The following is a 24,894-nucleotide window of genomic DNA, read 5'->3' as shown; positions in this document are numbered from 1 at the left end:
GAACCCTTTGGAATTACATGGATTTCTACACAAATTGGTTATAAAGTGTGATCTGATCTTCATCTAAGTCACAATAGACAATCACAGTCTGCTTAAACTAATACCACACAAATAATTAAACGTTTCCATGTTTTTATTGAACACACCATACAAACATTCGAAGTGCAGGTGGAAAAGGTATGTGAACCCTTGGATTTAATAACAGGTTGAACCTCCTTTGGCAGCAAAAACTTCAACCAATTGTTTCCTGTAGTTGCAGATCAAACATGCTCAACAGTCAGGAGTAATATGTGACCATTCCTCTTTACAGAACTGTTTCAGTTCAGCAATATTCTTGGAATGTCTGATGGAAATCGCTTTCTTGAGGTCATGCCAAAGCATCTCAATTGGGTTGAGGTCAGGACTGACTGGGCCACTCCAGAAGGTGCATTTTCTTCTGTTTATTGCTACTGTATTTTCTATTAAAACAATACATATTACCTGGCTGTCCTGCTGATACTCTGCCTCTAATACTTATAGCCATAGCCAATGAACAAGCATGCAGGTCACGTTTCTGACTGGATTTACCACATGCTGATTACAGGTGTGTGATTCACAGTACTAATACATGAGAGATTAGCATGACAGCCAGGCAACGGTTATGGCTTAAAAATCCCCCTTCCATTAGCAGCCACCCACTGGCATACCTTTCATCACATCTAAACGTTTTACTGGCCATGCTTCAATATGTTTCAGTCAATCTAAACAATCTTGCCCTGAAGCTGCTGCCATTTTAATTTGCTCTTAGGAGCCGAGATTAGCTTTGACAATCCACCATTTTTAGCCCCACTGTGATGCTGTATTCACCCCTCTAATCTTCTGAGCATTTCTCTCCTACAGGATATAGAAGCCATAAAGTTTTCCACACACAAAATTCCTGTGTTATCTCGGTCTCCTCTTTCTTTTAAATAAACGAAAAAAAAAAAAAAATAACCCTCCCCCCCAAAAACAAAAACTTTGTCTTTCTCAGGAACTAAAATGTAGTTATGATTACATTCAAAACATATTGTAAATGGACACCATTTAGGATTGTAATGCAGTGAAAATTTTCCAGCATCCTAGCAGACCTATGGTCAAATTTTTTACGAAAAGGCCCTGCCCAACGGGCACAAATCTGATAGTATTTCTACCAAATGGTGTGGTCCGGGTTCTGATCCAGTAGCAGACTGTGCCATACTGGCATTGCAGCCCAAGCTTCCTGGCAATGCATTTGCCTTCACACAACTGGCCAGGAAGCAATCCAGTATAAAGTACAACCACAAACATTGTTTCAGCACAGCAGACTGTTGGGAAATAACTTACCCATAAGGCACTTATAAAGCCCAATTATATTTAATGTTGTGGGCTATGATATCAGAATAATCAGCAGGCAGATTCCAGAATAATTTGCAGAACTGTGTGAGAGATCAATTTTTATGAGAATCATTATTAAAGTTTGTTGTTATAGGTTCCTTACACAATGCATAGCAGGGGCACACATAAAACATACTAAGGATGCCTTGGTTTCATGTATGTAGTAGCACAGGTCATTAAAACATCTTAAGTCACAGGGAATTAAAGTGGTAAAAAAACGCAAAATTAAATTGTAGCAATGTCTAGGCAGATCAACCAAGAGACAGATCTGTTGCTGCCCATACACCACAGGCCGATTCCCAATCGATTATAGCATGAAATCTCTCGGAATCAGCATCCTGACACTGCATCTGCCGTGTTCACCCGTGCATTAAAATATCTCACCTCTCCGGCCATTGCTAGAGTCCAGCTGTTCCTTCTTCTGCATATTCACGCCCCACGTGGTTGTCTTATAGCACTGGCACGTGTATGATGTCACACACGCGCCATGTGCTATACACGGAAGTCACATGGGACAAGAATGTGGAAGCTTAATTCTTTAGCCTATAGATGACGTTTGAGCTTCATACCTCTTTAAGCTAGCCATACATGGTTCATCAATTTTAAAATAAATTACCTGGGCACAGTGACAATGAATGATGAAAGTACAGTTTCAGTTGCAATTTGACACGATTGGAGGGACTTTCTTCGGTGTCCATAAATAAAGAAAACCAGAGTCGTTATAATACAAAGATTGAATATACTTGCCCGGGACTTCCTCCAGCCCCATAAGCACATGCAAGTCCCTCGCCATCCTCCGGCGGTCTGCCATTCAGCCCCCGATAACTGGCTAAGTCGTGGTCTTCTGCGTATGTCCGGCTGTCCGCGCATGCGCAGTAGACCCCAACTGATGCAACTTAGCCAGTTATGGGGGCTGATTGCGGCTGAACGGCAGACCATGGGAGGACGCCGAGGGACTCACACGTGCTGATGGGGCTGGAGGAAGCCCCAGGTAAGTATCAAATCTTTGTATTATAACGTCTTTGGTACACTTGAAGACTAGCCAAACTGGTCAAGTCCTAAAATTATGGCATGTAAAATGGAGAAGGCACCTATGGAAAGGGATGCAAATCATTTCGCAGCTTGACATTTTATTTGCTTCAGGGCTTTAAGAATAACTCCCAAAATGCACAAAACTCTGCACTGCACACACTGTTTAATAAAATGTAAAATTCAAGTTTAACAGTGAAAAGTCAGAACATAAATATAATAGTTAAATGTCATAACCACACCACAAGTATATATCATTGTTAAATTATTTGAAATGGGTAACCATGTCCTATCAGGTTCAGAGTCAAACAGCTGGATCAGTCAACTGTCACCTTTTTAGTTTACAGCAGAAAACAGGGCATTTATTCTTCTCCACTGTATACTGATCATATCTCATGAAAAATATGCTATGACAGATACAGCGGCCCATCGTAAAGGAAGTGGATGGAAGCATATCCCATACGATAATCAAGTTGGAAAATCCAGACCGCTTGAGACACAAATTAAACTAATTATATTCTGCAGCAGTGTTACTGTCTTCAACTGTCACGGTCTTTAACATCTGACTGACATTAGCAGATAGGTTGTATCTCATCCCTTGCGGTTTGCTCTGGATAACAGATTGAGACAGATTAAATTTTTAACAGTTGAACCATTGGAAAAGTAAGTGGAAACCTAAAAAAGTAGATAGTTTTAAAAGCCCAGGGAACACAGGGTTCTTCATCATTCAAAAAAGCTTTAAAAGGCCATTCTGATTAATAAGGCAAATATAATGTGTTACGGTTTTGTGCTCTTGTAGGAAGGTGATGAAGCTGGACCACAGAACTTTTCCTGCACCACTAGGTCTGCACTCCTTTCCTACACACCCAGCTCATTTCCTACTAAAAGATAACCATCATAAAAACATCACATTAGCTTAATTCTTAAAGGGGAACTTCAGCCTAAACAAACATACTGTCATCAAGTTACATTAGTTATGTTAATTAGAATAGATAGGTAATATAATCTCTTACCCCCCCTGTTTTAAAAGAACAGGCAAATGTTTGTGATTCATGGGGGCTGCCATCTTTGTCATGGGGGCAGCCATCTTTTTGGTTGAAAGGAAGTGACAAGGAGCATAAGACACAGTTCCAACTGTCCTGTGTCCTGATAACCCCTCCCAGCTGCACACGCTAGGCTTCAAATGTCAAAATCAAAATGTAAAAAAAAAAAATTTGCACCAAAACAGCAGGACGAGAACAACACAATCAGAAATCCCATCATGCTTTGCACTGCATCAGGGGAAAAAAGCCCGGGCAATTTTCTTCTGTGCAGCTAAAAATGAGGCTTGTATAAGAGAAACAAAATTCTGATGCTGTGAAACTGTTAAAGAAACACAAAGCCTTTTCAGTTCTGCTGAGTCGATTTTTAGTCCGGAGGTTCACTTGAAACCTGTTGAAGCCCTATATCAGCCCTTCCATTTTTTTTTTTTACAAATGTACCTCGTTATTTTGGTGGGAATGTTTGCTGCACTTGCTTGAGGAGCAATACTGGCTGTACTTGGGAGAACAGAATGGCTGGCCTTGTAATTATGGGAAATGACGGTTGCACCTACAGAGAGGGAGGGAATTAATATGGCTGCATGTGTATGGAGCCATATTAAATGGGGGCAGTAGAGTGGCTGCTGAGCTTGTTTAGGGGAGGGTGCAGATACTGAGCACACTTGAGATGTATTGCCAGCTACTGCAACAAAGATACTGCAGGATGGAGCGACAACAAAAGCCAGAAGGAAGGAGAGTGAGGACATGGCATGAAGTGGCTGGAGCTAGAGAGACAGACTGGGATCACAGTGCAGAGTGGACAGAGAAAGAGACATAGATACTGAAGTTGGAACCCCACCATGCCAGCTCATTGATTGATGACACCACAGAAGAGGACACTATCAGTATCATTGGCTCAGTATAGTGGAATCTATTATCCTGAATTAGGGATAGAACTGAAATAGTGATAGATGGCTTAAAAGCTGGGCCTGTCTGAAATGGACCTCATAACTTAACAATGACTTATATTATATTATTTTTTAGAATGCTACTACAGACAGTTAAGGAAGTGCACAGACTGACTACAAAAGAATATATAAGGTGGTTCAAAGTCAAGAAAAATGGTCAGTAGAGATCTAAAGAGACTCTGTACTGAAAAAAAGTTCCCCTGGGGGGTACTCACCTAGGGAGGGGGAAGCCTCTGGATCCTTTTGAGGCTTCCCGCATCCTCCTCTGTCCCACGGCGGTCTCGCTGCAGCCCACAGAATGCACAACCGACAATTTGTCAGGCTGTGCAATATTTACCTTTCCCTGTTCCAGCGGGGGCGCTGTTGCGGCTCTCCGCTTGGAAATAGGCGGACACAGCCTATCTCAGTCGGGTCCGCTCTACAGCGCAGGTGCCTGCGCAGAAGAGTGGGCCCGACTGGGATCTGCTATTTCAGCCTATTTCCAAGCCAAGAGCCGTTACTGCACCTGCGCTGGAGTCAAGAAGGTAAATATCTACATCCCCGTCGTTCGGGGAGCTGTATTGCTGCCACCGTGGGACGGAGGAGGACGGGGGAAGCCTCAATAGGATCCAGTGGCTTCCCCCCCCCCCCGAGGTGAGTACACCCAGGGGCATTTTTTTCCAATACAGATCCTCTTTAAAGAGAATCTGTATTGTTAAAATCGCACAAAAGTAAACATACCAGTGCGTTAGGGGACATCTCCTATTACCCTCTGTCACAATTTCGCCGCTCCTCGCCGCATTAAAAGTGGTTAAAAACAGTTTTAAAAAGTTTGTTTATAAACAAACAAAATGGCCACCAAAACAGGAAGTAGGTTGATGTACAGTATGTCCACACATAGAAAATACATCCATACACAAGCAGGCTGTATACAGCCTTACTTCTGAATCTCAAAAGATCACTTGTGTGTGTTTACCTTCTGTCCCCAGCTTCTCTCATGCACTGAATATTACAGGCTTCCTGCAGACAGCTCTGCCTATGTCGTTAATTCCTTAGTATGTGACAGACCAGCTCCTTTCACAGCCTCCAGAGGAGGATTTTTATCCAGCTCTCTTCTATCACTGATAAGATAGCAGAGAAGCTGCTGGCTTATGTAAATAAAACACACACTGGAGTGTGCATAGAGGAACAGTTCAACACTGAAGAACTTGGCAGCCTTCCAGACACAGGCCGACAAGTCTGACAGGGGAAAGATACATTGATTTATTACAGAGATGGTTATAGTAGAAAGAGCTGCAGCAAGCCAGATCACATTAAAATAGGCTTAGGAACTTGTAGGATGGTAGAAAAAACGTTGTAATTTTTGTTACAGAGTCACTTTAAGTCCCAAAGTGGTGTACACTGAAACCTGTTCATAGTTCTAAATATGTTCTGTGTTGGTTTACTTCATCACGATAAATCTGTCTCAAAGAGTGCACAATGCTGTACTACTACAAAACGTAAATAATAGGGTTCTCCTTCCAGAAAAAAATAAACAATACAACTTTTTGCATTACTCATAAGGGTTTCCTATTAAAGCTTTCTCTGAACAGACATTTAAAGGGACAGCTAACCTTTAAATATGAGGTACCAGTTGATTTAAAACTTACATGTCAGTGCTATTTTATAAAGTGCATGTGGCAGAAGTTACATGTGTACCTTATGATAGTAAAACTGCAGTCTACCTTAAAGATAGGTGTGGTCTTCATAAAAAACAAAACAAAACAAAAAACAGTCAATCCAAAACACTTATTTTAGTTATAATTCACTGATAACAGAAACTACCAATTGCCTCTATCAGAGTCTATAGCAAACAGTGGAGTTGATCCAGGGTGAGTAGAAACCATGGAGTGGAATATGATCATCTTGATCTGGTTTGCTTGTCATGATCGTGTGCATTTCAAGCTAAGGTGAGCAATTGTCTCATCAAATCCATCACCTGATCAAACTGATCACATGCTTATTCATGAGTTCTGCTTAAATCAACCCTGGGTTCAAATCCTGTGAAGTAAAGGAAACCTGTACAATGATATATACTGCCATGTCATGATCAGGGATGCTCCACAAGGTTAATCACGAGTAATCAAAACTGATTACTCGTGATTTAAATAAGGGTTAATTGCTGCAGGTGCGAGATTGCAAACGTCCTATTGGTCGCGTTGCAAGCCTCTCTATGGCGCACCTCCTCCTTCAAGCCGGAAGGAGGAAGTGCACCATAGCGAGGCTTGCAACGCGACCAATAGGACGCTTGCAATCTCGTTGACACGCAGGGCAGACGGCGGCATTATCGGTAATTAACCCCGCCGCATCCATCCCCGCATTTGCAGCAATTAACTGTTATTTGAAACACAAGTAATCAGTCGTCATTACTTGTGATTAACTTCGGTGAGCATCCCTGGTCATGATTATTACAGGTTTATCTTCAATTTAATTTTTCTTTGATTTGAAATAGCATATTTTTGTCTGTGTATGGATTTAGACCCAGGCCTGCACCTTCTTTCCTCACTGACCAACTAACACACAGTCTTGAACCTTGGGATACTGGTGTCAAGATAAGTGGTCACTGGCCCTCAGTTAACCTAGCTTTTCCAATTACAGCAATAAAACTGCAGCCCAGGGCCTTATGAGCGGGAAGCATTTATGTTTGGTGCTCATAGCAACCACACATTTTTACTTTCATTTTAAATAAGCTCTGTAAAATGACAGTTGGAGGCAGAACATTTCAAAGGTACTAACAGTCATTCTCAAAAATGAGGAAGGTAACAGAATAGCACACAAGAGCTGCAGACCTCCTTTTCCCAAGTGAGAAAATGACAAAATAAATTAAATGATCGACACACCACAATTAATTAATCTTATTTAGCAACATTTTTTGATACTGCTACATGTTGTTGCCTCCATTATTAACACCAACCGTCTCTATGTTGCTGGAATTTGTTAATTAAAATTTATCTGTAATGACAAATAAATATAAAATATAGTATAAATGTAAGCATTTTGGCCATTCTTGGCCAAAAAAGTCCCTGGGTCAGAATTATTAAAATTGAACAGTTTCTCAAAACAACCAATATTTTTTTTTTTTTAATAAAACAAGAATTCTGATTGGTAGCTCTAGGAAACTTTTTTTTTTGTCGTTGTTGTTTTATCTCTCTCTCTATGGGCCTGATTCACAAATTGCGCGCGCAAAAGTCCGCGATCGCGCGAATCGCGGCAAATTGCACGCGCAAAAGTCCGCGAAAAAGTTTGCACCGCTTTGTGAATCAGGCCCTATATATATATATATATATATTTATTTACCTTCAGCTCAAATGAATATGAACAAATACAGCATAATTGCAACTTTAATTGCTGCCCTGAAATTAGAATGTAGGCTGGTAGCTAGAATAACAAATTCTGCATGAGGTTTCTCACATTCGGTGACAAGCTCCCTTTCAGTACACAGTAGAAAAAAATGCACATAATTGTTGTAGCACCTACATCTGAGCTATTTTCAAGTTTTGCAATTGTTTGGAGGTATACGATTGACTGGCTGTCCACAACTACAAAGAAAAAAAAACCTTTAAAAACCTAAAAATGGCTACAAAGAAAACATAAACCTTAAAAAAAAAGCCTAAAAAGAGCCGTTGAGTTAGCCATCCTAAGCAGCTTTAAGGTCCGTACACACGCCGGACTGGAGGCAACGACGGGTCGCTCAGAAACAGCCGTATCAGTCCACCGACAAACTGTACACACGCCGGACTGTCGCTGGAACGTCCACCCAGCGGGAGGTGACGACGGACCCGTCGTTGCCTCCAGTCCGGCGTGTGTACGGACCTCAACGGTGAGACCATTTCAAGTGTTCATAGTCTTTAGCAATACTTATTAACTGCAATTGCATGTTTGCATAGATATCATTTAAATTAAAATTCAATAGAACACGTAAAAAAAAAAAAATTCAACTGAGCGCAATGAACAGGTCAAAATTCATAAAACAATGATATGCTGTCCATACTATTAACTGTTCGTCTTCATCTCCTGGATCTTCTAGGATAAGTTAAGCACAAGTTATACCAAATAAGCTTTCAACATCTGACAGTTTCAGTTCCATATTGTTCAATATCCCCTTTCTATGCCTTGCAGCTATGTAGCAGGTCTTCTAGGTTCCAATACTTTGATCTGCTCGACAAATAAGTCATGATCAGTCCAGAGGCGTGGAAGTAATTTTCCATAGTTCCTATTAAAGAGAAAAAATGATGCATCTTATTATATTACATATTGCTGCATATGAAACTTTTTTGGGGGTTGCTCATGAATCTCTGAAATACTGAAGGCGAGTTTGCAGAATTTAGCTATAGCCCACTAGAGCGCATTTAGCTGCCCTTTAGAACTCCAAAAGAGCTAGGCTAATTAAAGTCAATGAAGCGAAGATCACAGCACGACTGCAATTTGCTGAAATTGCAAACGCGGAAACTGCAACTTTTCTGGATCGATTTCATAGTGGACAGTGAGGGCCCAATATCGCTTTCCTCTGAATCGCTCCAAAACCTCCCTTGGTGGAAGTAAAAAAATGTTTTGTTTTAAATTGCTTACATATGCCCCCACTCCTGCATTTAGTGTACAATGAAATTCTTAACACCGAGGAAGGCAATAGCAGGGCGCAAGAGCTGGTCAGGTTATGCTTCGGTTGCAACCAACATAACTGTGACTACACCGTGGAATGAGCTGACCCAAGATCATGATTACGTAGGCGTACAGTCTGCATTTCGTTGAGGTAATTAGAACAAAATGAGTTTGTAAAGGTTGTACCACACTTGCAGAACAAGGCACTCGGGACAGTGAACTGTCCATATGATTTTTTAGAAAGCAAGTAACATCAAGGAACACCTGTATACACTTTAAATTTCAAACTAAACAGATCAGAAACAACTTTGTTAACCCTAAAAAACTAACAATGGTAAACAAAGAAGTTTCAGAATCTTCTTACATTTCCTTACAGAAACACTTAGCAGCTTTACTACCTCAGAGGCACTGCTTACTAATATAAAAGGGCTCTACTGAGCTCTAGCAAATCACCACAGTTTGGTTAGAATACAATCAGGATTAGACTACCATTTCCCACTCCCCCAGTATTGGTACAGAGGCCAGATGATGCCATTACTAGTGTCTTGGGAAAGGACATTGTAGGCAGATGTGTGGCATAGATAGAAGGACCAAGACAGGGGCCAGAGAGGGTGGGGCTGGTTTTCCAAACCTGGCAATCAGACAAACTCCTGGGACTCACCAAGCCTAAGTTTGTGGCTGTAGCATGCACTGCTGAGGTACTTAAGCTATACACAACCTTATGCAGGGGTTGCCAGTACAGAACAAACACTATTATGAATGTGTCATTATAAAAAAAAAGCATATATGATTTTACATTTTTTTTACTGTTTGCATTTTAGTAGTGCTATTGTGTAATATTGTACACTAGATTAGACAGTGCACATTTAAAATGGGTGCCATGAAAATGTGGGCACTGGGAATGGCCACAAGTAGAATATAGGTAATTAACCAAAATTCTACTATGAATCACTGGGTAGTTGTGATAGAAGAAAATCAGTAATTTTCACATATTTTACTATGGCCTAACCTAATTGTTATGCCAGCCCTCTCCTCTAACTATGCCTAAACGTAACTGACCCCTCTCAAACCCATCAATGCCTAACCCTAACTGACCTGCCACCGAGGTCTAACTAACTGACACCCCACTGATGCCTAACCCTAACTGACCTCCCCCCACCAATGCTTAACCCTAACCACCATCCCCATTTCTGCCAATAATGACAACTAAACCTGACCCTATTCTCACACTAACCCTTCCCTCTACTGATGCATAGCACTAATTTACCATCCTCTGCCAATATACAGGTGAAACACGAAACATTAAGAATATCATGCAAAAGTCCATTTATATCAGTAATTCAACTTAAAAGGTGAAAGAATTACACAAAATAGGAGCCCTTTGCAGGTATCTCACTTTGCATGTAATTAGTCTATTTCCTATAACTGCTTCAGCTTTTAAGTTGAATTACTAAAATAAATGGACTTTTGCACAATATTCTAATTTTTCGAGTTTCACCTCTAACCACCACCTTTGTTGATAAATACTCCCTCCCTTACGCTAATTAATGGGTGCCAGCAGCCTGATCCCAATATTTATCAGGCACTGTCAGTGCTCACATTATCCCATGGGCAGCTGCAATTAACATTACAGCGCCCATTTTAAGATAGCACTGCTGGCATCCAAATTGTCTGCTTCGGAATAGACTAATGCTAGGTACACACGATACGTTTTTTTTTCCACTCGATTTTCCATCCAATCGTTTTTTCCGCTTGATTCTCCGCTCGATTCTCTCATCGTCCACTCGTTTTTCTTATTTTCCATTCACTTCTATGAGAAATCGACCAGAAAAATGATCGGAAGGAATATTGGACATGACGGAATGTATGTATCAGACCATCTATCGGACACAAAAACGTATGGTGCTAGCATTAGGTAATAATTGTAACATTCAGCAACAGTAAAGGAAGCAACAAAAAGCCAATTCATTAAATAGAGGTGATTAAGCAATTTACAATTGAGCTGTCTGGATATCTCCTTGATCTATGAAACTAAAAACCACCTGCTTGATTTTTGCATGGTATTGTCATAAAGGAATGTTAAGAAGAGCAGCTACCATATTAGGAAGTTAAGTATACCTGATTGACATAGCTTGTGAGGCAAGTCAAAGGGCATTTCCGTATGTGTTACCAGTAATCAGGTTGCAGTCATAGATAAGACTGGGACAACTGTCTGTCTACTTGTACTGATCTGAGATGTCCTTTCTACTAAGGCAAGGATCAGCAGTAAAGCAGGTAGCAGGGAGAAATCGCGGTGGAGGGACTTGGGGGTTAGCAGTGGTCCACAGTGGGGTGGCAGGCAGGGAGGTCAGCTATGGAATGCCTTGGAGGTCTTCGATTGGGTGGCCGGCAAGTAGGGAGGTCAGTGGTGTCCAGGAGTAGGTGGACTGGGAGCCCTTGAACGACCAGCAGGACCCGGTTTGAAGATTTGGGCATAGCTCCTGGAAGAAGCCTGGGGTTCGAGTAGCTTTCCCGGCCTGCCGGAATTGCGGTGTTGGCACAGTGGTTGGGCACTGCTAGAGAGCACTTCAGGTGCTCCCAGGTGAAGGCTGGCAGCAGGGACCCCAGTGGAGCAGCAGGAGTGGAGCAAAGGTGTTGCAGGCAGAGAGGGCAATCCAAACATTTGCCCAAACGGAGTGAGCAGCTCAGAGCATGCATTAGAGGTTAGTCAAGCTGGTGGGACCTGTAGCCGGTGGGTACAGAGCCCTGCTGCACAGAGCAGAGGTCCAAAAGGGAGCCAACCTGCCTTGCTCTGAGATCAGGGTGGAGAGGATCGGCGGTCGTGGCCCAGCCGGGAGAGAAGCTGGGGCCTTAAGTTGCGTGGAGGTAAGGGCAGATGTGAGATCACCGAGGGGATCTGATCTGGTGCTGGGATCCCATCAATTATGTGGAGCTGCTGGGGAGCAGGGTTTGAACTGGCCCACATTGGGATCAGCGATCAAAACTCTGGTGAGGGTCTGAGACCGGCACGGCGTGGGATCCATGGACTGGGCTCTGGTGAGGGTACCAGAGATGGTCCACTTCTGGTTCCAGATGATCTAGGTAGGTTCAGTAGGGAAGAGGGCAGGAGATAAGACATTGTAATTGTTTTTTCTCTGGGGTTGTAGCCACGAACTCCAAAATGCTGTGTGCAGAGGCTGCTGCCCAGGACCCATCTGTGTATGAGCAAGACCGTAATGCGCATGCACAAGTGTGATCCATGCCTACACGGTAGCACGCAGCGCTCTTGCAGGGAGGAAAAAGGCCTGCACAAGCAGCTTCATGCTCCTGCACGGGCACAGACCATACACGTACACGGACTGAATGAAAAACAAAAATGATGAAAGTCCATTTGCGGTTCTAAATAGATGCATTATAAAATCTAACCATTTGGCCAAAGTTAGATTGGAGGCCAGATACAAGGTTTGATCCATGAATCCATGATCCATGAATGAATCACATCTTGCGGTTTCTCACATTTTAATCTCCACCCCTAATTCATTTATTGAACAGTGCTGACTAATGTGCTTATGCTTTGTAAATAATAATAACGGCTTATATTATGGAACTAGGAGCCAGTCAGACAATTATCCAAACAGCCTTGCTAGACGTCTGCACTTGTTCAGTCAAGACAGACTCATCAGCTTAATAGAACAAGGTCGGTTTGGAAACATGATCTGAGCTAAGACTAAGAGCCAATTTTCTAGGCTTACTTTCACTCAGGATAAAAGACTGGTATAGTCTATGAAAAAGAAAGGTGTGTAGAAAAATAACTGTCATGCTTCTGACAAGATAAGTGGAAATTGCAGCGATTTCTTCAGTTGTTAGATTACTTTATAATCATTACGGAAGACTGATTGATGGTCAATCTAATGCAGGGCTTTTCAACCTTTTCACTAATTGTACCACTTTTATCGCCTGAAAATGTTTAAGTACCACCAGTGTGCCTGCACAGTAGATTGGATGCATTCGGGCTTGGCTGTTTCTGCTGGAGCCTGAACGGAGAGGAGCATAGCGCATGCGCACACACCGACGAGGAGAACTTTGGGGCTCCCAGCGCTGGATCCCCTCTACTGAGGAGGAAGGGGGAAACATCTTTAGGATACAAAGGCCTCCCCTACCCTGAGGTAAGTACCCCACGGGGGACTTTTTTTCTTACAGATACACTTAAAAAAAGGGCATACGGGAGGGGAAAAGTAGGAGGCATTGGTTGGGTAACAGACTACAATTACATTGCTGACAAATTGTCAGTATTGGTAATCTGTAGGCAGATTACCAATATAGGTAGCCTTGCTGATTCCTCAAACCCCCCCCCCCCTTTAATAATAGGTAGCCTAGTCCCACCACCAGAGAGCTGAGGGCTGGGCAGTGACTCACTACCAAGTTCTGCTCCCCCTTCCTCACTCCTTGCTGTGCAACCCTGCGGAATAGTTCACACCTCAGATCATTGGTAAGCTTGCCACAGTGAAGAGACAGCCAGGCAAGCGGTGCACGGTGATGGCATGTATACTTCAAATACAGGAAGTGAGCAGTGATGTCACTTTCTGTATCTGCACCATCACTGTGCACCGTTCACCTGGCTGTCTCTTCCCCACTGATCTGAGGTGTGAAGTATGTCGCAGAGTAGCACAGCGAGGAGCGAGGGAGGGAGAGCCAAACTTTGTGGAGGCAGGACAGGACCAGAACAAGTGGCCTGCAGGCAATAAAGTGGCAGACAAATCTGGTGTGTACGACCTGGCCAACAAGCAAAGTACCACCGGTGGTACCCATCCCACAGGTGCAAAGCCCTGGTCTAGAGAGATTAGCCTGTCTAATTAGGCCACCATCGTGGAGGAACATGAGTACCAAGCACTAAGGTAGAGAATGTGTGGACAAGTTTCAAAGGTGGCTAAAAGTGCTGGCCTGGAAAGAGAACCACTATGAAAGTTGAAGCCAATAAATGGGTCATTAGACTTGGGAGCAAGATAGAAAGGTAAAAAGCCAACATAGGCTTTTTCTTCCAATCCCTCTTCACAGTTATGCATATCTGACACCTGTGACTGTTTCATCTGGTTTTGGACTTTGTAGAGATTGCCAGTTTTAAATTGTGCAAATCGTGATGCAAATCTAGCCCCAAAACAGAAAATGTGGTGGCAAATCAACATTCAACAGGAGTTCTGTTGACCTTTTAAAAAACAAAAACTGCCACTTACCTGGGGCTTCTATTGGCCCCCTGCAGCTGTAATGTCCCGCGCCGTCCTCTTCAAATGCACCGTTCCCAGCCGCCCGCACCAGTGTAATTATTCGTCTAACTAGAGGAATAGAAGTGCGGCTGCGCGGCCTTGGTCGCACGCGGGAGCGAGCACGCGCGCAGCCGCACTTCTATTCCTCTAGTTAGATGAATATTTACACCGGGACCGGCGGCGGGGAATGGCAAATCGGAAGAGGACGGCGCGGGACATTCCAGCTGCAGGGAGCCAATAGAAGCCCCAGGTAAGTGGCAGTTTTTGTTTTTTAAAAGGTCAACAGAACCCCTTTAAGGACCTCAAGGCTTGTGTTTACAAAATAAATAATCAGGAAAGGAAGAAGGAAACAGTTGGAAAAGGATAGTTGAAAAATGGAAGTTGAAAAATGGCAGTTGAAAAACAACAGTTGAAATTTGGCTGTTGGAAAATGACAGTTGAGAAATGGCAGTTTAAAAATGACAGCTGAAAATCAACAGTTGAAATTTGGCATTTGGAAGACGACAGTTGTAAAATGGCAGATGAAAAACTGTTGAAATTTAGCAGTTGGAAAACGACAGTTTAAAAATGGCAGTTGTAAAATGACAGTTGGAGAGTGACAGTTAAAAACAACAGTTGAAATTTGGCAGTTGGAAAATGACAGTTGGAAATGGCAGTTGAAAAATGGCAGTTAACATTTGGCAGTTGGAAAATGACAGTTAAAAACAGTTGAAATTTGGCAGTTGGAAAATGGCAGTTCACCTGTTTTTCAACTGCCAGATTTAAACTGTTCAAAAACAGTTGAAATTTGATGGTTGGAAAATGACAGTTGAAAAATAGCAGTTGGAAAATGGCAGTTGGAAAATGACAGTTAAAATTTGGCAGTTGGAGAATGACAGTTGGAAAATGACCGTTGGAAAACGACAGTTCAACTGTTTTTTCAACTGCCATTTTTCAACTTTAATTTTTCAACTGCCAAATTTCAACTAACATTTTCCAACTGCTATTTCCAACTGTCATTTTTCCAACTGCCATTTTTAAACTGTTGATTTCCAACTGTCATATTTCAACTGTTTAAAGAACCACTACAGTGAAAAAAGTGAGCTGTTAAAGGAGAATTGAAGTGAGAGGGATATGGAGGGTGCCATATTAATTTCCTTTTAAGCAATGCCTGTTACCTGGCTATCATGCTGATCCTCTGCCTCTAATACTTTTAGCCAAAACCCCTGAACAAGCACATGCAGATCAGGTGTTTCTGACATTATTGTCAGATCTGACAAGATTAGCTGCATGCTTGTTTCTGGTGTGATTCAGACACTTCTGCAGAGACATAGATCAGCCGGACTGCCATTCAACTCTTATAGTTTAAAAGGAAGTAAATATGGCAGCCACTGTATTCTTCTCATATCAGTTGCACTTTAAAGAAGACCTAAACTCAAGTGCTGAAGTCAAGGAAAACAAATATAGTTGGTGTGTGTGTGTGTGTGTGTGTGTGTGTGTGTGTGTGTGTGTGTGTGTAGTGCAAAGCTTTTCAACCTTTTCACTCATTCTACCACTTTTATCACCTAAAAAGTACCACCAGTATGCCTGCGCAGTAGATTGGACGTAATCGGGCTTGGCTGTTTCTGCTGGAGCATGAACGGAGAGCAGCTACTACGCATGCACACACACCAACGAGGATAACTTTGGGGCTCCTAGCGCTGGATCCCATCTGCTGAGGAAGGGGGAAACCTCTTTAGGATACAAAAGTCTTCCCCTCCCTGAGGTAAGTACCTCCCAGGGCCCTTTATTCTTACAGGTATACTTTAAGAAAAAAGCGCATATGGGAGGGGAATTGTAGGAGGCATTGGTGGGGGAAAAGACTACAATTAGATTGCTAGCCTACAGTTTTGATTAGATTGCTAGCCGTCAGTATTGGCAAAATGGAGGTAGATTGGCCTGGCTGTCTCTTCCCCACTGATCTGAGGTCTGAAGTATGCTGCAGAGCATAACAGCAAAGAGCGAGGGAGGGAACTTTGTGGAGGCAGGGCAGAACCAGGACAAGTGGCATACAGGCAATAAAGTGGCAGGCAAACCTGGTGTGTACCACCTGGCCAACAGCAAAGTACCATCGGTGGTACGCGTACCACAGGTTGAAAAGCCTTGATCTAATCCATCCACTATCCTCTTTGAAAATGTGCATTCTAAGTTTATGACAGCATTTATCCAGATGGATAAACTAAAAAGGATTCATGCAGAAATAACAGGATGACATGATATAATACATCCTCCTAGCCCTAGTAATAATCTGAATAGAAAAAAAAATGTACAGTATTTCACTTTAGATTCACGTAATAACTAAAGCAGCGACAGAATGAAAGAACTTGGGAAAAATATTACAAACTGCTAGGTAACAAAAAAAATTAAAAAATTTCAATTGCTTAAAGTGTACCTGAGACAACAGGGTGTATACATACCTTATACATACCTGGGGCTTACTCCAGCCCCCTCCACGCCGATTGCTCCCTCGCCATCCTCTGCCTCTCAGATTGTCCGGTAGATGCCCCGTTAGATTCGCAGGTTCGGAGCAGTCCACCCACGTGTGCTCCCCCGTCACGCTCCCGCAGCAGGGGGCATACTTCGCAGGCGCTCCCGCTACTGGGAGTGTGGCCGGGCTGCGCATGCACAGTACGCCCGACTGGTGAAACTAACAGGGCATCTACCGAACAATTCAGGAGACGGAGGACGGCGGCGAGGAAGCAATCGGCATGAAGGGAGCTGAAGGAAGCCCCAGGTATGTATAAAACTTTTATATCCTGTCACCTCAGGTTTACTTGAAGGAAAATGCTCTGTGAGGAAGTACTTACCAAATGTTCCCGCTCATAACTGAGGAATTGTGGGAACACTGGCTGGATTTCCTTTGCTGACCATCTTTGCTTCCCATTAGCAGTAGTTTCAAAATTGTTTAAGCAGTTTCGAAAATGATTGTATGCATCACATGTGACGTCCATGTATCGCAGAGTAAAGTTGTATCTAAAGGTGAAGCAAACCATAACAAAGTTGGAATTTGAAATATTCAGTAATTGTATGTTTAAAAGTACAACTGTAATCTGCATAAAAAAATTAGATACTCAACTAGGAGGAGGGAAGGCTCTGAATCCTTTAGAGCCTTCCTGTTCCTCTCTGCGTCTCCTCGTTTCACCACTCTGCCTCCCATTCCTGTCTTCAACTTTGATGTAGGAGAGGCCTTCAGGTCTCCTTGGAAAGCCATGGAAGTACTCAGGTCTCTGAGTACTTCCAAAGTCAAGCGGCTCCGTACTATGCACATGGGAGCGTGGACTTGCATGTGCGCAATACGAAGCAGTTCATCTTGGGAAGTACTCGGGAGACCCAAATACTTCCAAGATCAAAGAGAAGTGGCATGATGAGTCAGCTTGAGGCAATTAAGGAGGAGGTATACAGAATTGCCGCACATGTCAGCACTACATAAATACTAAAGAATAATATTAAGAGACTCTTGGTTGGTGCTAACCAGAAAAAAAGACAGGAGACAAAAGAAAACAGATTCTATTTGTGCAGTCTTTTTGTAAAATATCTGGGTTGGTGAAACAGGTGGTGAGGAATTATTGGCCAATACTTTAGCAGGACCCTACATTTGGTACTCTATTTTTAGATCCACCTTTGTTCTCATACAAGAGGGGTACAATTATATTTGATGTAGTGAGCAGAGTGGATTTGTCAAAAAAAAGCATGGAGATGAAGGAGTACACAAAATAAAGGGCACATTTCCGTGCTTGGAAAGTAACTTCTGTAGCGCGAGCATAAGAGGTGAGCATGTGATGTAGCCATATTCTGGAGAGAAGATCAATATTGGGTCCTATCACAGCAGTTACACTGTCTATGCACTGAAGTGCCCATGAGGTTCTTCATGTCGGCAAGACGAGACCAGTGAAGGTCCGGATTTAGGAACATATGCACTCAATCTGAGGGTTCCACCCATTGGTCTTGGGATGTGATACCCCGGTGGCCAGAAATTTTTATGATCAGAGCCATGGAGTGTTAGGCCTGGTGCACACCAAAACCCACTAGCAGATCCGCAAAATGCTAGCAGATTTTGAAACGCTTTTTCTTCTTTTTCTGTAGCGTTTTAGCTAGCATTTTGCGGTTTTGTGAAGAGTTTTTGGTGTAGTAGATTTCATGTATTGTTACAGTAAACGCTTTTTCTTCTTTTTCTGTAGCGTTTTAGCTAGCATTTTGCGGTTTTGTGAAGAGTTTTTGGTGTAGTAGATTTCATGTATTGTTACAGTAAAGCTGTTACTGAACAGCTACTGTAACAAAAAACGCCTGGCAAACCGCTCTGAAGTGCCGTTTTTCAGAGCGGTTTGCGTTTTTCCTATACTTAACATTGAGGCAGAAACGCATCCGCAATCCAAAATCTTCAGCAGCCCGGGAGTATGCGTTTCTGCAAAACGCCTCCCGCTCTGGTGTGCACCAGCCCATTGAAATACATTACCCTAGCGGATCCGCACCCGCAAGCGGATCACAAACCGCAGCAGAACCGCTCTGGTGTGCACTAAGCCTTACAGCCGAGATGGATGATGTTGGACCACATGACACCAGTGAGTAGAGGTGAAAATAGAGACAGGATGAAAGAAGCCATGTTGTTGAGGAGACCAGACACAGTCAGCCCTAAAAAATTAAATGATATGCCAAGTATAAAATGTTTGATAATGTTGCTGTCACTGGTATCTTTGTCTCTTTTATGCCTAGATCCTGATGGATTGATGACTCAATCGGTTGGTGAATCGAATTACTTTACTTACTATAAAATACAATCTACTAAAAGTTTGATGCACTGTCATAAATTAATTTTTTTAACTGTAATTAAAAAAAAATATGAAAAATGTTCTATTTCTCAGATAATAGTCACCTTAAATAACTTGTAATAACACAGTAATAACAGTGGTCCAAAAAATGAAATAAACCAATCAAAAAACAGTTACTTGTGCTACTGCAATGAAGCAGTCACCGTATTTTTAAAATCAGTGATACATATCTCAGTGTGTACAAGGGAATCTTTTAGCTATAATAAATAACATCTCTGCTGTGAGAATAAAGCCCAATGAGTAGTTGTGTCACTAGTAGGGATGGTCAATGAGATGCAAATAATTCTATGTTGATGCAGGTTTATGCAAATTTATGCAGATTAAAAATGGACCAATCAAATTCCACCTTTGCAGGATTTGTTTGGTCCATTTTCAAGCTGCATACATTTTCAAATACAATTTGCATAATCATGCATCAACTCAATTATTTGCATCTTATTGACTTTCTGTGGTCACTACCGTGACATCCAGCTGAGCTATTATGCAAACTGACATTCACATATAATTGTAATATTTTAGTACCCTACATTACAAAATAGTAATAATTGTATATGAGCTGTAATTTGAAAGTGTAAACACATGTAATTATTGTCAGCTCCCATACCAATTCTACATGATTTTCAAACTACATTTTCTCATTAAATCAATTAATTTGATATGTTGCTAAATTTGGAGTTTGTGACTATAAAGTTATTCATAGTGTGGTACTATACTATTAACATGCACTCCCTGCGTAGCTGTTAATTCACTGAGAATGTTGTGAACATTGCACGCAGAGGTGTAGTCTATCACCCATAAACCTGGTTCAGATCCTGTGTGAAGCATTTGTAATAGAGGAAGAGCCCCCTTATTGTAACAACTCCACAGCCCTGCTTGTTAAGCATAGATAGGGCAGTGTTTTTCGTAAGTGAACCCGAGGTAAGAGTGATATGGGGCTGCCATATTTATTTCCTTTTAAACAATACTAGTTACCTGGCAGCCCTGCTAATCTATTTGGCTGCAGTAGTGTCTGAATTAGACCAGAAACAAGCATGCAGCTAATCTTCAGTCAGTTTTGACAATGTTGTCAGAAACACCTGATCTGCTGCATGCATGTTTAGAGTCTATGGCTAAAAGTATTAGAGGCAGAGGATCAGCAGGACAGCCAGGCAACTGGTATTGCTTAAAAATAAATAAACATGGCAGCTTCCATGTTCCTCTCACCTCAGGTTCACTTTAGGCATCGATATGGGAAGGCTCGTGCGAGTGTTCGGGTACAGAAGGGCATAGTAGAATACTGGAAATATTACCAATATTCTATCATAGCAGACTAGTAGACCTAAGCCCTTTAATATAACAGGCTCTAGTTCTGTCTCACAACCCCCCTTCCCCTGTGACCGCCACCACCGCCGCATGTCAGCGTCCACCTACGCGCACACGTGCACACGCCGCCTTCCTCATCCTCCTTCTGTCCCAACGGCTGTCCATGCACACATGCGCAGTGGCGCAAACGCACGGACACAGGGACAGGGTACGCAGAGACACTTGAGGATTATTATATAGGATAAATATCTGTAATATTACAGATATTGTACTAAAGCAGATAATAGCAGATCAGTAAATCAACTGACATTCTATTACAGTTTTTTGTTAGGCATCTATAGGGGAGGACTCGTGTAAGAGTACAGAGGGGCATAGTAGAATATCGGTAAAATTAACGATATTCTATACAATATAGTGAAATTCTACTATAGCAAATACATATCTGTAAAATTAGTGCTATTCCACTATAGCAGATAATAGAATATTGATAAATTTACCAATATTCCATTATCGCTATTTCATGCTCATTTTTCTTCACGCATTTTTGAATAGATGTGAGTTTGAGTACTGTAATTCTGTAGAACATCAAATAAGCTTGTTTCCTATATGAAAGGTAGGGTGGGGGTGTTCTTCGAGCTCACCTAAGGGCTCGTTTCCACTATAGCGAATCCGCATGCGGGCAATGCACGCGGATTCGCATAGGCAATGTAAGTGGATGGGGCCGTTTCCACTTGTGCGGCTGCGGGAGCGTTTTTTGGGGCGGCAGAAATCTGCACGGCAGAGCCGTCAGATTTCGCGTGCAGAAGGAATGTGCGCGAATCGCCGCTAATGTATCTAATAGGGAAATCGCATGCGGGGTGACCATGCGTTTTTTGCCGCGAAATCGCATGCGATTTCGCATAGGTATTAATGTTAATTTACACAGGCAGTGACATGGTTAAATTCGCATATACCTTACCTATGCGGAATCGCATGTGAAATCGCGGCAAAAACGCATGCAATTTCGTCCGTGGTGGAATGCAGGCGATTCCGCACCGCACTAGTGGAAACGAGCCCTAAGAGTGTGAGAAAAAGACCAGGAGCCTAATGGTGCAGCGTCATTTTTTAAATTGTAGTGGTGTTTCTAATATGAATAATTATACTCACAAAGACAGGTTGCAGCGAGCGTTGTAATAACAGTGCAGGAGATTTGGGCACAGCCGGCACCCCTATAGACCGTAATAGGAATTACAGCTATAGCGGCACACAGTGACCAACTTCGGCACCTTCAGAAGACGGAGCTGAAGTTACTTTTCAAACACTGTAAAGCTATATACCAGCTATTGCTGGTGGCCAAATTACATCATTCCTTACCATCCACGTGTACCTAGAGTTGGAATATGTAAGAGTGAACAGAGGCGCCAGCAGAATAAAAGGTTCTAAAAGGCTGAAAATCCCTCAGGAGGTGGTGGTGGACTCGCCTTCCCGAAGCAGACAAGATACCGTCAGTTTTATGACAACAGGTTTATTAATATACTCCAAAACAAACACTGCAACGCGTTTCACGGGTATGTTCCCGCTTCCTCAGGCAATAAACAGATAGGAGTACACAGTATAGTCTCAAGGTCACGAGGCGCTATTCGTGACCTTGAGACTATACTGTGTACTCCTATCTGTTTATTGCCTGAGGAAGCGGGAACATACCCGTGAAACGCGTTGCAGTGTTTGTTTTGGAGTATATTAATAAACCTGTTGTCATAAAACTGACGGTATCTTGTCTGCTTCGGGAAGGCGAGTCCACCACCACCTCCTGAGGGATTTTAAGCCTTTTAGAACCTTTTATCCTGCTGGCGCCTCTGTTCACTCTTACATTATCAATATCCACCTCCGGTGGAGGGGCGTTGCCCCTTATTTCCTTATCTACAGAGAGCGACTTTTAATCCTGAGTGAGGACAGGTCTAATCTCCTCACCTGCCTATACAGTGGTTACCTAGGAGGCAACCCACGTTTGTGAGTATATACATTATATACTTTTCATTTCCAACCCTTTGTTTTGCATAGTACACTATATTGGGCTCTCGGTATTTCTTTTGTCTTTTTCATTAGAGTTGGAATAGTAATTAACGACTTGTGCAGGAGCAGGGTAAGCCGAATATTGGCTGTGGCCTGCACCCAAGTCTCCTGGTGGCGATTTTATAGTTACGCGGGTTGCAGCCCTGTGGGGACATAACCCCACTCAGTTTCCTCAGAACTTCTCAGGAACTGGATGGTCGCTCTCCTTATGGAATCTTAGGATTAGTGTGGTCACCTTAGCGTTTGTGCTTGAATAAATATTCCTTTTCAATAATTTGGTGTTCCCTTTTTTAGGGGGTTTACAGTGTAAGATATCAATAGATATAATAGATATTGGGTGCCTCCTACCTTGTTCTGTTGTAGCCTAAATGACAGATTTATGCAGGTGTTATGCTGGGAAGACACCAAGGGCTTGATTCACAAAGCGGTGCTAACTGTTAGCACGCCTGTGAAAACCCCCTTAGCACGTCTAAACCAGCTTTTCGTGCGTAAAACTTTACGCGCGCACTGCACAGAGAGCGCAGGGCGCTCCGCGCGAAGTGCCCATTAAAGCCTATGGGACTTAGTGTGCGCATAGGACTTTGCGCGCATGAAACTTTGCGCACGCGATCTGATTGAGAAATCCGGTGCTAACCTACTTAGCACCCTGGTTAACACGTCTAAAGACTTTAGACGTGCTAAGTAGGTTAGCACTGCTTTGTGAATAAAGCCCCATGAGTTTTTTGGGCAGACAGATGGCTCGATAGATAATTTCCGACAGGTCCGATCTGATTTTGATCATTTTTCTGATCGATTTTCTCATAGAAGTGAATGGAAATCGATGGAAAAAATGATCTGAAAATAGATCAGAAAGTAAAACTGCCCAAAAAACTTATTGTATATTCCCAGCATTATAGAGAGGTCTAGTTAAACTCTATCAAACCTATACTCCAGTGATATAAAATGCTCACACTCACACAGATCTAGGCTGGTGTAGTACTGTCAAGCAAAACAACTATATTTACATTGCTATTATTTTCAAAAGTAAGCCAACGGTTTGTTACCAAGACTGAAAACAGTCCGCTCTATTTAATCTCATGGGGACTTTCATGTCAAGAATCTTAGAGTGATATTGATGCTGGTGTACTGCGACGCCAGATCCATCCTGATACAGATATACAACATTAAACAGATGTTTTTTTCTGACAGTTTATTAAATTTGCCCTCTGCAGATTACTGCATAAAATTACTGACATTGTGCTTTCAAACTCCCTTTATTTATTTCAACATAGTAGTAATTTGTTGAGCAGTAGAAATTTACCATCCTTGTGTGCAATGATAAAGTAGTCTCAAACAAGGGGCCAATGTTGGCAGTACAATATTGCAATGTATTATTATTGCTGATTTATATTATTGCCATCTTTTGTGGTGCTGTATAATTGGAGGGACAAACTGGTGTACATAATATCCAGAAATTGGTACACATGACAGTACAGACATTGGTACATAATATAAAAGTGGTTGACAACAGGATCAATGCAGGATTATGTATTCAAATTTATGCAGCTTGAAAATGTAAACCTTGGTGGGACTTGGTCAATTTTCAAGATCCATAAATTTGCATACAAATGTACATAATCTTGCATGAACTCGGAAATATTTGCATACCATTGATCATCCCTAGTTGACAATGGTTTATTCTGGGTTTACACTGAGTTACACATCAGTTGCTGTAAGCTATAATGTGACAACTGATGAGAAGATGAGAAGAATTCACCCAGGAATTCAAACAGGAATCAACAGCCAAAGGACTCTGCTGGAAACTACTACTCTGCATCCACAACTGCCTCCAATGCTGTTGCTCAAAATGCCACTGCTGGACATATGTTGCACTACCAAGTAGACTCTTTATGTACACAGGTTTGCTTGCACTAACTGCATACTCATATAAACTGTTTAGGAGTTGGAAATTTCCTGCTGATAATCATTGACACTTACCATGTTTACTGCACTTTTTCTTATGTTCTGCCTGTCTGCAAACATCTACAAGTTGCATTGCAATATGCATCCTCCCAGTGTACCTCACTCCATATTCATTTCATCTGCTCTGCTTTGCTCACCTTACTCAGCTTCTCATGAACTGTTAGCTCTCCTGAAATCTCTCTCTCCCTCCAGCAGCTCAAAAACCTCACAAACATTTAAATCCCATTCACATTTGCTTACTCTCTCCCTCCTACTCTTACTTGCTGCTGGTGATATATCGCCTAACCCTGGGCCACAGCCTCCTGCCAGACAAGCATCCCCTGCTGACCCGCTTCACAGCTCTCTGTCCACAAATAACTTCAACACCCATCCTCGCCCCAACCTCATTTCCATCCATCCCACTCACAAGCACATGCTCCCCCTACCCTGCGGTCTCTGGAATGCCAGATCCGTCCGCAATAAACTTACA

General features: G+C 42.4%; 1 protein-coding gene across 1 annotated transcript in view; it reads right to left on the bottom strand.

The window, feature by feature from the left end:
- Nucleotides 1-4,906: 4,906 nt before the first annotated feature.
- METTL22 (methyltransferase 22, Kin17 lysine) overlaps nucleotides 4,907-24,894 on the bottom strand; it is a 176,943-nt gene continuing 156,955 nt past the window's right edge. Inside the window, exons 10-11 of the mRNA XM_068244651.1 lie at nucleotides 17,091-17,256; nucleotides 4,907-8,639 (exon numbers count right to left, since the gene is read on the bottom strand). Coding sequence (XP_068100752.1) covers nucleotides 8,604-8,639; nucleotides 17,091-17,256 — 202 coding nt within the window. The 3' untranslated portion in view covers nucleotides 4,907-8,603. The remainder of the gene's footprint in view (nucleotides 8,640-17,090; nucleotides 17,257-24,894) is intronic.

The sequence above is a fragment of the Hyperolius riggenbachi genome, chromosome 7 (genome assembly GCF_040937935.1).
Source record: "Hyperolius riggenbachi isolate aHypRig1 chromosome 7, aHypRig1.pri, whole genome shotgun sequence".
Lineage (NCBI taxonomy): Eukaryota > Metazoa > Chordata > Amphibia > Anura > Hyperoliidae > Hyperolius > Hyperolius riggenbachi.
This window is presented reverse-complemented; position numbering and strand designations above follow the sequence as displayed.